At 40.0% G+C, this 12,513-nt stretch overlaps 1 protein-coding gene across 1 annotated transcript in view; it reads right to left on the minus strand.

Annotated features, from left to right (window-relative positions):
* Window positions 1–2,069: 2,069 nt before the first annotated feature.
* SORCS2 (sortilin-related VPS10 domain containing receptor 2) overlaps window positions 2,070–12,513 on the minus strand; it is a 375,581-nt gene continuing 365,137 nt past the window's right edge. The window contains exons 26-28 of the mRNA XM_009890550.1: window positions 4,687–4,844; window positions 2,433–2,512; window positions 2,070–2,093 (exon numbers count right to left, since the gene is read on the minus strand). Of these exons, the coding sequence (XP_009888852.1) occupies window positions 2,070–2,093; window positions 2,433–2,512; window positions 4,687–4,844 (262 nt within the window). The remainder of the gene's footprint in view (window positions 2,094–2,432; window positions 2,513–4,686; window positions 4,845–12,513) is intronic.

Consider the following 12,513-nt stretch of genomic DNA (forward strand, 5'->3'; position numbering starts at 1 on the left):
GTAACACCTTGGATTTCTACACAGGCTGGCGTACAACAGTCAGCTAGAGCATTGCTTCTCTGTGAATCAGTTTGCATGGCACTCTATAACTACATAGGCAGAAATTTTAGAACAATTTTTGAAATTATTTTCCTGAGGAGTTTGCAAGCGCTTTTCAGAATCTTCACTTAAACTTTTCCACCTAGTTCCCTACAGTAAGTTCATAATCTAGATTTTCTTGTGCTTTACATACACATCCTGTGGGGTTTGTGAGAGCCTACAGTACTACACTGAATTATTACATCCCAGTCTGTTGCACTGGATGACCATACGCTCTAGGATATCCACAGCTACATGGAATGCATACGATAATTTTAAGACAGTTCATTTCTGTCTTACCAGCATTCATTATTTTCCATTTGTTTATTTGGAAAGATGTAGTTAGCTATCTGTATCCTCCCCTCAAGCAAGGTGGTGTGCAAGCTTGACACTAGCGTCAGTATGACATTCAGTGAGTAAAGAGCTATTTATTCCCTATCGAAGGCAAAAAGTGAAGAGATTATATAAATTTCTGAGAGAAGCATCCTAATTCCAGGCAGCTGTGACACATAGGATGCCAGATGTTTAAACTCATCGCACCACTGTGTTTCCTACACGGCTCCATAAACCCCAGGGAAAAGACCAGCAGGGTGTGGATTCGCCCCACTGCCACTTCCCTAGGGATGCGGAGGTCAGGACTAGGAAACCCTGACCCAACTCACAAAACTGGGATTAGGAAACTCTGACCTGACTCACAAGCCTTTCTGCAGGCAGCTCCTTCAGAAGCCCAACCACACTCCCTGCAGAAACAGGGGCCAGTGGTTGTAGGGACTGAGTGACACCCTGTCATGATGGAAAGGAAATAGAAACCCCTGAATCACAGCCCATCATGGCCCTCCAGACTGTCAAATCAACCGAAGCAGCAAAGGTCAGGTAAGAGTTTGCCCACCCCTGCCTGCAAGGGCAAACAGCCAGGGAAAATCCCCAAAAGGATGCAGGTGTGAAGGGGATGGGGGTGCGCTACCCAGTCCTGCCCGGAGGAGAGCTCTGACCTACCTGGCACCTCTGCCCTAATAGGAAGTTTTAAAAAAATAACCATACAAAGAAAACGACTTAAAAGAGGTATTTACACTCTCTGGAAATCTAAAAAGAGACAGGCCACCAGCACGGGGTTTTACAGGATAACTCATCTGGCAGCTGCCATCATCCTATAGGTGCTCGCTCAGGGGACAAGAAAGAGCAACTGAAATGACTGTCCACAAGTGAAGGCACCTGGTCTGGAAATAGCATCAAGCTGGTGTTTTTCTTTCACACGGGGTGGGATTGGGGAAGGTACTGGTGCTGATGGTTTGTTAGGACTTGCTATGCTTACAAGAGCATTACCCTATATTATGAGATATCTTAATTATCACTTTACTTCTTTTAATCCACAGAAGGGCCTAAGCCTAAATTCATTAGATTGTCTCACACATGTTTAAATTAAGAACTTGTATTGACTAGGAGTGCATTTGTCTCCTCGCTCAGTCCTCTCCCAGTACAGAAACACTTGGCCTCCTGAAAAAATATCATTGTGATCAAACAACCATCTGTTCTGGTCTAGTAGTGTGTGTAAAAATCACCTTTTCAGGCTGAAGAGTTCCAGCCTTCTGCTGAATACCTCAATTAAAAATATAGTTAAAAAGTTGCAGTCAATCCTTCTAAAAATAAACATAAAGAACTAGAGCATATACAGAAAAGAAAGAAGGTGGCATTGAAGGTGCCTAGGGCTACAAATTTGCTACCGTAGTTTGAGTTTCAATCCTAACGAGTTCCCAGGCCATAGAGTGAACACAAGACGCATTATCCTTCTTCCCCGGCAACTGATGATGGACACTTTTTTTTCCACAGGACCGGTAAGGAACCTCCTCTCCACCAGCATTTACAGCCATATTTGCAATTTTGTGACATCACCAGGGAAAAATAAAACGATACAGAGAAGAGTCTTTCGTTTTTTACGTTCAGCTGTAAATATCAGCTAACCAGGTAACTGTGCATCTCTCTGGAGTTGATGCTCAAAACCACGCCTGAGTGATTGCCTACGAAAATATAGAAACAAAAGACTGGCATTAGTGTATTTCAGGCACTTTACAATAAATCCCCCTTTTATTGCAGGGACAGGTCAATCACATAAAGAGAGTGGCTTTATCAAACAACAGGTCAGGTGAAGGTTGGTGCAACAGCTCCATGTACCTACAGCATACTTTCGCGCAAAGCTTTTGCTCATGGTGGTGGATTTGTGGCGAATTCCTAGGGTTTCTATCCCAGTGACAGCATAAGTTGGTTCTCTTTGTGGCTTAAAAAGGTGTAGTTGTCTCGAGGGGTGCAGGTGAGGGAGGAGAATGGAACCTGAGGCGTCCATTCAACATGCCACTGACCTGGGACTGGACACTGACCGGCATCAGCAATAGGGGAACTCTGTAGCTGTTCAAGTTGCCACTTCTCCCAGAAGGAGTCACTGCAAGGTAATGGTGTTGAGGAGTCCCAAGGTGGGGGTTGCGATAAAGTAGGCAACATAAAATATATAGAAAACAAAAAAAGTGGATGGGTGAGTCTGGAAATACTGTACTGTGGAAATTCAAAAGTTATGAGAAGAGAAAGAACAATCAGAAACCCAGGCCTGTAACTCCCTGCTGTGCATGGAGCGGAGGCTGCTACTGACATCTCCCAACAGGGAGGGAGAAAGCCCACCAGAACTAGAAGGGATCTCCATAGCATAGGAACCTTCTGCAAACGATGTTGTAAAACAGAATTTAATATAAAGCAGGGATTATAACACGTTTCATACTCTAGCCAGATAAAATAGAGGAGTATCATTAACAGGAATATTTTCTTGGCGGTACTGAGTGATACCGGAGCTAGTGGAAAGTATTGCAAGCAACAAAACAGTACAGCGAGCAGAGTATAGTTTTATGTCTTAAATAAGTCTTGTGTCTAAAAGCCGTACAGTAGCTGACGAATATGGATGATTATGATTCACAGAAATAAACTCTTTACACTCTGCTGGAAACGCTGCTGGTGTTGACAACCTGGCAGAAGCACCAATCACCTCGAAATCTGCATTTGCCTTAAGTTTCACATCAAAACATGATGATCTTGCACTCTTTAACCTGAATAATGCTCTGCCCAGATAGAAGAATTTTTTTTTTCTCCGAGTAAGGAGTGCAGGGCAGGTAGAGATTATTTCTGAATGCATTACAAATCAGGGTAGCATTTCTTTATTCTAACATCCCAAGCTGCCTTACATAAATAGGCCATAAGGGATTTTCTACCATTAAAAGAAGTTATACTTTTGTACATTACTGGAGGTGTTTGAATGCTCCACTTTAACAGTTATGTCTGCAAAGACTTTGTTAGCATTCAGCCTTCTCCTCTAAAGACCTTGGAGATGAGTTGATCAAACAATTTTAACACAGGCCTTGTTTTTCCAGGGGTTTTTTTGGAACTAACTCTGGTAGAGTCAGGAGTACAATCAAGGTTGTCTTGCAAAATCTGAATGAAAAAACAGTGATACTCATACACAAAGATTGTCAAAGAAAAGACAGAAATACACAAAGCAAAGCAGGAGGCTGGATTCTTCCCTTGTCCTCAAAGAACACCTCCTAACACCTCCAAGAACCTAGAAGCATCACACAGTTCAGCAAGTGAAAATAAAGACATCGACAACAAATGATAAAGGTGAAACCCAAGATAAAGAAATCTCTCCTCTGCCAAAATTCTGTCCTTCCCCAGGCTACCTACAGTGCAGCTAAAACACATCTTCTTCTGTGGGTTCATGAAGACATTACAGTTGCCTGCTACACCATGAATCTACTGCTACAAATCCCAAAGGCTTTGGGTTGTCTGATTTATTTTCACAAAATGTGTGGAAATGGAACTGGGGAGCTTTTTTCATTGTCCTACACTATTCAGCCTGTGACCTGAAAGCAGTCTTAACACAATGGTAAATTTTACAAAAAATGAACTTTATAGATCAGCAATCTGTGTTACATTAAAAATAACCACAGGGTGCCAGGAGATACACTTCCACCTGACACTGAAATCATTTGCACTGAGAGATATTCAGACAAAGTTTCCCTCTTGGGTTCCTTATGACCACCCCATGAATACTAGAAAGATACCAGCTAAAATAGGGAAGACTTATGATACTTTTTATACAGGAATAAATTTAATGTTTCTAATAATGAAAACCTTAAATGCCACTGGAATATGATGGCAAATACAGCAATGGATCTAGATATAATCTACCTGAAATCGTGGAAACATTGGCTCTACAAAGCCTTCTGACCTAAACGTCATTTTCCACTAATACAGGGGATTATTGAGTTAATTCAAATGTTACCTATTATATCCTGTTCTGCTAAATATAATTTTTCTCTAAAATTGTCTAAGTAAGTCTCCTGACATTAAACTGTACTATCTCTGTACTCACACTCTATATAGCATGTCATCCATACATTAGCCTGTACAACAAGCAAGCCAAAAGAAGATAACTGAGCCAATCCTCTGTTGGCAGTGTACTATTTGCTTCCTCCTGAGTCTGAGCAGAAAATGAAAAAAAGCTAAAATGAAAATGAACATCAATTAAAAATCAATTACTTATGAAAATTTATAAACTAAAAATGAAGTTACCTCTTGCGTTACCTAGTGTTTGAGAGTCCAGATCATCATCAATAAACTCCTCACCCTGGATGATGTTCTGGGTGTCCTCACTATGATTAACAGGGCTTGTCATCTCCTGCTCTTTTTCGTTGTGCATCTGGGCATAGACATTTCTGCCTGGCAGTTTCCTAAATTGGACAAGGAGAAAAAGTCTTGTGATGGAGTTTCTTTGTGTTGCACACACACTGGCATCAGAGCAGAGCTTCAGCAGAGCAAAACACACCAGAATCACAAAAAAGCACCAATCCTACCCTTCCTTAATTTTGAATTCACAACCTAAACATTCTAACTCCTTATTCTCAGTCACAGTTTTATGTAACTGCATCATCACAATGTTCATACCAACATAATAATTAAGCATTAATTTGTTGACTAAGATTGACAGGCAATGAACAATACTAAAAAAAAAACACCTAAAACCACAGAAAAGCTATTTTTAAGAATTCAAGCAACAAAAAGATCCAAGACATGTCCATTCCTGGTTTCAGGTGTTTTCAAAAACATTAAGCTGGGTCACAATCATCACCTCTCATGAGACCCCACCTGGAGTACTGTGTTCAGTTGTGAGGCTCCCAACATAAGAAGGACATGGACCTGATCCAGTGGGTCCAGAGGGGGGCCACAAAGATTATCAGAGGGCTGGAACACCTCTCCTATAAGGACAGACTGAGAGAGTTGGGATTGTTCAGCCTGGAGAAGAGAATGCTCCAGGGACACCTTACAGCAGCCTTCCAGTAGCTAAAGGGGGCCTACAGGAAAGACGAGGAGGAACTCATTATCAGGCAGTGTAGTGACAGGATGAGGGTTAATAGTTTTAAACTGCAAGAGGGTAGATTTAGATTAGATCTTAGGAAGAAATTCTTTACTGTGAGGTTGGTGAGACACTGACACAGGTTGCCCAGAGAAGTTGTGGATGCCCCATCCCCAGAAGTGATTCAAGGATGATTGGATGTTTCTTTGAGTAACCTGGTCTAGTGGGAGGTGTCCCTGCTCATGGCAGGGGAGTTGGAACTAAATGATCTTTAAAGACCCTTCCAACCCAAACCATTCTATGATCACATCTCCCTGGTGAGGTGGGATGACACTGAAGGTGTGTGATAGCATCAAATAGGCACTCTCCTGCTCCATCAGGGTTGAGGAGAAAGAAGCAGAAGAAATCCAGGAAGCAGGGAATGGAAAGGGAACAAAGAGTGAAGAACCATGAGGCCAGGAGCAACGGGTAAGGAGTAAGAAAGCAAGTAGGCATCAATAAGGGCAAATAAGAAGATGGGGAAGGTTAATGAAGTTTAGCAGTCAGCACTGAAGGCAACAGAGAGCAGAGCTTGGCCCAGGACTACTGGGAATTGCTGAATTAAACAAAGCTTTCTATAGCAGACAGCATTTAATTAATTCATTCTGATTTGAATCTAGAAAAAACAAAAAGCATATTATTAAATGGCTCTATCAGCTCTAAATGACAATTAGCACCATGGCTGAGCCTGGGAGGCTTAAAAGGAAGTATTGATAAAGAGTTCTTAAGGAGATTAACTTGAATTAGACTTTGTAAAATTAAAGGGAATAATCAGGGACTTCTAACTTTGTAACAGAAATTATGGTTTAAACATTTCTAGATAGCCATGTCCTTTGTTGTAGCTGCATTCACCTGCAATTTGCCCGGGCGCATAAGGACATCCTTTCCTAGGCACCAAGCAGACACTTCCAAGTGGGGAGCTGCAGGTTGAGAGCTCCGTTTCCTACACTGAAAGAAGCAGCTTGACAGCTTGATCAGCATGACAGCAGATCAACACTGTCGAAGTCTGTGCTCAAACAAAGATTATTGCAATGGGCAGACCATGAGAAGAGGAGAGAAAATGGGGTTGAACTACTGAGGTTAAGCTGTGATTTCTGCTGAGCTCCCTTAGACAGTGAGAAGATAAAAAATGTGACACTAATTTTTAGGCATCTCTCTAAGAACAACCATCTTTGCTCCATATTCTGGCAGCAGTAGTTTAAAAGCTGGATAAATACACAGGTGCCTCTGGTTTCCCCAGGCTTTTGAAGATGACCTGTCTTTAAATGTCATTTCAGAAGAAAGGCTCTTTACCAGGTGGCACTGTCTTATAAACTTACTGCAGCAAACTTTTTTGAACCATACCTTCCATTGCATCAAAGTAATTAGAATAAATAGACATTTCTAAACAATGAAAGATGACTGAAGAGGATCTCCTCCCCTTAATTTGAACGATCCAAGAAATGAATTGCATACTATATACCTGCATATATACACACACACACACGTATCTGTATAGGTATGTGTATACACACACACACAAAATTATATATATACAGAAATCAGGTATTTTATCTTGTTATTTATAAGCAGCACAAAGAAAGATATCTGATTGCCCTTGCTCTTTTCTATATCTCAGTGAGCATGGAGTAAATAAAGCGCAGGACTAACCAAATGCAAAGGACAAGGATGGAAAGAAGTTCTCATAGCACAACACAGCTATTATGACCACTTCAACAGATCGATGGGCTCCTCCAACACAAACATACACATAAAGCCAAGCTCTCCTCCCATTAACTGGATGAAAAAAGCCACATTGAAAGTGGGAAGGACATTCCTCATTACCTAAACAAATACATTAGGTAATTAATTTTGACTTTTTTCTCTAGGGCCAGTAACTCCAGACTGTTTTTAATGTGTCTGCTAATGAAACTGGTCATGTGGAGAACAAAATCCCTCTCAATCAGACCTGCATCAAACCTGTCAAATGGCTCACTTTCAGTCCACGGCCAAACGCCTAAGGGAAACAACCCCAGAAGAATGTCTTTGCAACATATCTGCAGAATTAGCACATATGTTTCTGCGATAATTAGGGGACCCTCTCAAAACTGTATTTGACAGATTGCAGAAGCATCAATGGCATTATGAAAATATTTTTGACACAATAAAAACATCATCCATCTCAAACCCATATGGCACATCAGACCTTTGCAGTTAAATAAAGAGAACAGAGCTGCTGGTCTAACTGTTGTCTGCCCAGGCTGAAGGACCTGTCTGAAACCAGGTGAACAAGGTGTTGGTGCAAATCCTGAGGCTTCAACTCACAACTCTGGTAAGACTTACTAGTTTGAGATTACCCCAATCACAACTCGTACTACTAAACATATTAAGGGGTTCTTGAATGAAGAAACCTCACAAGTTCACAAATAACCAATAAATGTGTTGTCGTTAAGAACACATCTTTATGGGTTATGCATAAAAGGAGAAAAGGCATAAGCTGTTATTTCTCACCCACCTAAACCTCATGAGCCCAGTCCTGCTAAGGACAGATCCTTCATGGAAGGCATAAAGTTGAGGTACTCAGTAACTCTTCCATACTTTCCTTTGCTCCTCTCACTTGCAGAGGAAAGCATCTTAGATTGCAACACAGAGTATGGATGGGGGGAAGGAGAATATTACAGGTTTTGTGAAGGCATACGCTGTAGGCATTTGACATTTTATACATTATAGAGATCCCTACGTGTTTCATATTGGCTCAATTTTACAAGGAAGAGACTCAACCAGACAGGAGAATATGATAGTCCAAGCCTTTTCAAGAGGCATTTTTAACACATGTGCCAGATGTTCTGTTTATAAGGGACAACCGCACTGTGGGATGAAACAGGATGTGGATACTGAATCCTTGCTAAAGATGGGCCTGATTCTGGCAATTTTCTAGTTGCTCCTTACTGCTCTAACATGTAGGAAGGAAGCTGCTACACCTAATTATACAGAGAAAAACCCTGTGTACCCTGATGTGTTTTGCTCTTCCTTAAGGAAGCAATTTATGTTGAGTCCAATATAACTGTTTGAAGTAGGCAGAACTAAACTGCTTGGGTCTACATAAAAGACTACTGTGAAAACATGACAAGACATGAAATTTGACCCAAGAGATTTATATCAGCAATATGAAAATTGAAAGCACACTTATAAGAACAGAGAAAAAGATTATGCAATCGTTTCTTTTGGGGGGTTTACTCTTCAGCTGCAAAATGCATGTGCTTCACATCCATCGCTGGAGACAATTACCTCTGCTGAGCAGCACTCCATGGTTTACATTTTTAGTTCCTTTTGTTTTCTCTGTAGCATTTTATTTCAATCATGAAGAAGAAGAAATATTCATGCCTGCTTTGAGGATCATAAGTCTCCATATGGAGACTTAATTCTGCACAGAAGTAATGAACATCATAGCACATGGCTCTCACCAAACTCTCCAGGTCCCACACCTTTTAGAAGATACTCCATAAAGCATTTTCTTCTTCCCTATCTTAACAAATTCTAATCAGTTCATAGCCGAGGAAACTGTTTGCACTTAAAAATGTTCAGCAGCAAGGAACAGCAGGAGGGGGATGAGATATTGATTCCCACTCATTAAAACTCTCTAGTTTATTTGGCTTTCAATTCCTTCCTTGTGGAGCTAATATTCATTGGCCTTTATGCAACTTCATTCATTTTCCAGAGGCTTGATTAAGATTCTGTTTAGTATAAAAAAATAGGAACACATTCACATGGCAAAGGATATGGAATAATGTAGCATATTCTTGGAACTTAAATAAAACTAACAACAATAATAATCCATTAAATAGAATACTTTATTGTGGTGTTGGCTTTATTATGTTTGGATTAATGTTCAGATGACTGACTTCTTTGTGCTTTAAGGCACTCCTGATTTACTTGCCTCTTTCATTTCAGAAATCTTTTCTACATGCTATTACTTTGATTTCTGACAAAGTTTTTATGAATTGTTATGGATCATTAAATTAGTGCCTGTTTTTTTTATAACTAAATGGCATGGACTGGGACTAAACTTGCTCTCATAGAACATAAAAGTAGTATAAGCAAGGTGGGGAAAAAAGATAGCTTTTCTCCAAGACTGAAAATGAGATAGTAAGTCAATGAGGCAGAAAGATAACACAGTTCTGCTCCAGATTGTGGAAATGACCCAGGAGGGGGTTCATTTACCAAAAGTGGCACTTGATAGTAGCAGGGTAAAAAGGAATACACACAAAATGGTATAAATTTGGCTGAAGTAGATTCACAGTGATTTGTGAAAACAATGTACGCAGCTTTAAGTACACTGGCAGTAGTTTGCATACAAATTAAAAGATGAAGATTTTCAAATTCTTTTAGAGAACTGAATTTGCTACTATTAACCAGGTAAACTATCTATGTAGAAAAGCCAACTATTTGCCCTGGTTTGGCTACTCTAGTATCCTGTTGTTATACAAAAGTAAAAAATAAGAAAAGGCTCATTTCAGACCTTCCACTAGTAACATAATGATTATATGGCAGCTCTGATGTGGCTAGAACAGAAATTTCCTTTCCTCCACATTGCATAGTGCAGACAGTGCTATTTGTCTTCTCTATACTGTTGCCCAGGACCCCACACCATAGAAGCTTGTTCTGAAAGGATGATGAAATCTTTTCTGGATGGCGAATTGAAACCCACATGAAATATAAACATTGTTTCAAAGGGAATGGAAAAAGTGTTCTTTTACTGAACCAGATTTAGTAAAGATGGCATAGTATAGAAAAAAAAAATACATGCAGGTCCCAGATCTGCATTAAAAAATGGACATGATTTCTCAAAAATATTTTCCAGCTGCTTCATATTGTTCTGGTCAAACAAATCAGCTGTAGTCCATTTTACCTGGATGCTTAAACAACTGAAGCATACTAGTGAGTATTGTAACATATTGTTTGCTTGAGGCATCAGATCGGTGATTTCCATACTTAGAAAGTAAGAGCAAAGAAAAGGCAAATTATTCTTGGCTTGCCCGTCATCCATGTTCGTTGGCTGCACTGCCTCTTGTGCCACAGCCACAGTCAGATTTAGCAGCTGGGATACCACCTCTCACTCCTTACTGCCATCCTGAAAATTTTCCCCCAAACTATCTAAACCAATCTTTGTTCATTAGTGGGATACGACTAGAATTAGTTTTTAAAACTATCACTATCTATCACTTAAAATTTACTTTTCATTTACTGGGTAATAATAGCCCTAATCTGAATTGTTTACCTACTCTGATCACAAAGGATGAAAACCCTGTGTATGTCAGGACTTTTTGCCCTTTTTTTTTTTTTTTTTTTTTTTTTTTTTGTCTAAAGCAATGAACGACTTGAGATTGCCAGGACGTGTTACACGAGCTCCGGGGACTCCAGCACCAGCTTTTTGAGCGCATGTTCCTGGGGAGAAGTGGCTGGGTGCACAAATAGGCCAGCAGATAAAATGGCAGGGGCGGGGGGCAGCGCGGAGAGACAAATTGGTAGATGCTTCCAATTTTATTGTATGTAAGAACAGAGGGCAAGCAGTCATCTTAGTCTTTGGGATTATGGTATATTGAAAATTATATAACCTGCAGTCATCTAATCATTAACTAGACAGTCATGACAGCTCTGATTATGCAGCAGACCCTACAATTTTAGTTTTGATTAGAGTAGTGGGAAATAATACAATTTTCATCTTTTCTTTTTAATGGGCATTCCTTCAGGAGTGATGAGACTGTGGTGGTTTTTACTTTGCATATAACTAATCAGCCAAAATCCCACTACCTCTATGTGATACTGCCTCTGTATTTCCCCTAACCCCCTACTTAATTAGATAAAATACTCTCTTTGTTTTCTGCATATGAGGCATTTGACACAGAATCTTATGCAGGACTCTTATTTTTAGATTACTGCTCTCCCTCGAACTAATCTCGTGAGATTTACTTCTTGTGAGGGACACCACTTTTTAGCACTGGGTATTGCAGTTTTCAAAAACTGGCAGATCAAACAGCAGCAGAAAGTTTCATCACAGCTGTCCTGATTGCCCTGAAAGATTCATAAAGAAGAGATATTAGATTAGTCCCTGATGTCTTGTCAACACCGTCTTTCATCTCGCAATTCTGCCTGACAAAAATGTGTGTAAATTAAGATCCAAGTTCTTACAACATGAACTTCAGAGATAATCTGGGCAGGGAGAGCAGTGACCACGCTTGGGGACAAGAAGCCTTGGCACTTAGGAACCATCAGGCAGTTTGGAACACGTTTCTCCATTTATCGAAGCTGTACCATGGTCTACACAGAAGTTCACTATTTTCTCTCTGCTTTTCATCACAAGTCCTGAAGAGTGCCTCTGCTTGTTGCAAATGGATGAAATGCTCTCACATACGAAGCTGTAACCTCCCCACCAATCCAGCCCCCATCCTATCTGCAAGCCAGTCTTTCCATCTTGCAACTTTCCAGGTATCAAACTTAACCTTAAGTAATGCCAACTGCAAGTCCGATAGATCCAATCAGTAGTGAAAAAATTAAGATTAATACACCTTTGTCTGACTTGGGGTGAGGTTTTAACCCTTTTCTGAAGGGAATATCTGATTATCAACTTATATAAATGAAAGGAAAGCACCACCAAATGCCTTCCATCTCCTTAATTTTGTGAATTGCACATACAAATTAAGGACACTATTAAGACTTCAACACTTTACACTTGTCTGTAATTTCTATGTGGAAATAATTAATATTCATATTTGCACATGTTGTCTGAGTTACCATAGGGCCCAGAAAGAGTTCTTCTGCTGATATTATTTCCTAAAATTGAACAATTTTTTTTTGCTGATGGCATTCTTTAGGCAAACTCATTTTTAATATACAGACATGTAATATTGACAAGCCATATAGAGACATATAATATTTGTGCATTACAACCTGTAACCTTTATATCTATAAAGGACACTCAGTTCCATAGCCTCAGTCCCTATGGACCAGTTCATAAACTTACATACTCA

The sequence above is a fragment of the Charadrius vociferus genome, unplaced genomic scaffold (assembly GCF_000708025.1).
Source record: "Charadrius vociferus isolate BGI_N301 unplaced genomic scaffold, ASM70802v2 scaffold88, whole genome shotgun sequence".
NCBI lineage: Eukaryota > Metazoa > Chordata > Aves > Charadriiformes > Charadriidae > Charadrius > Charadrius vociferus.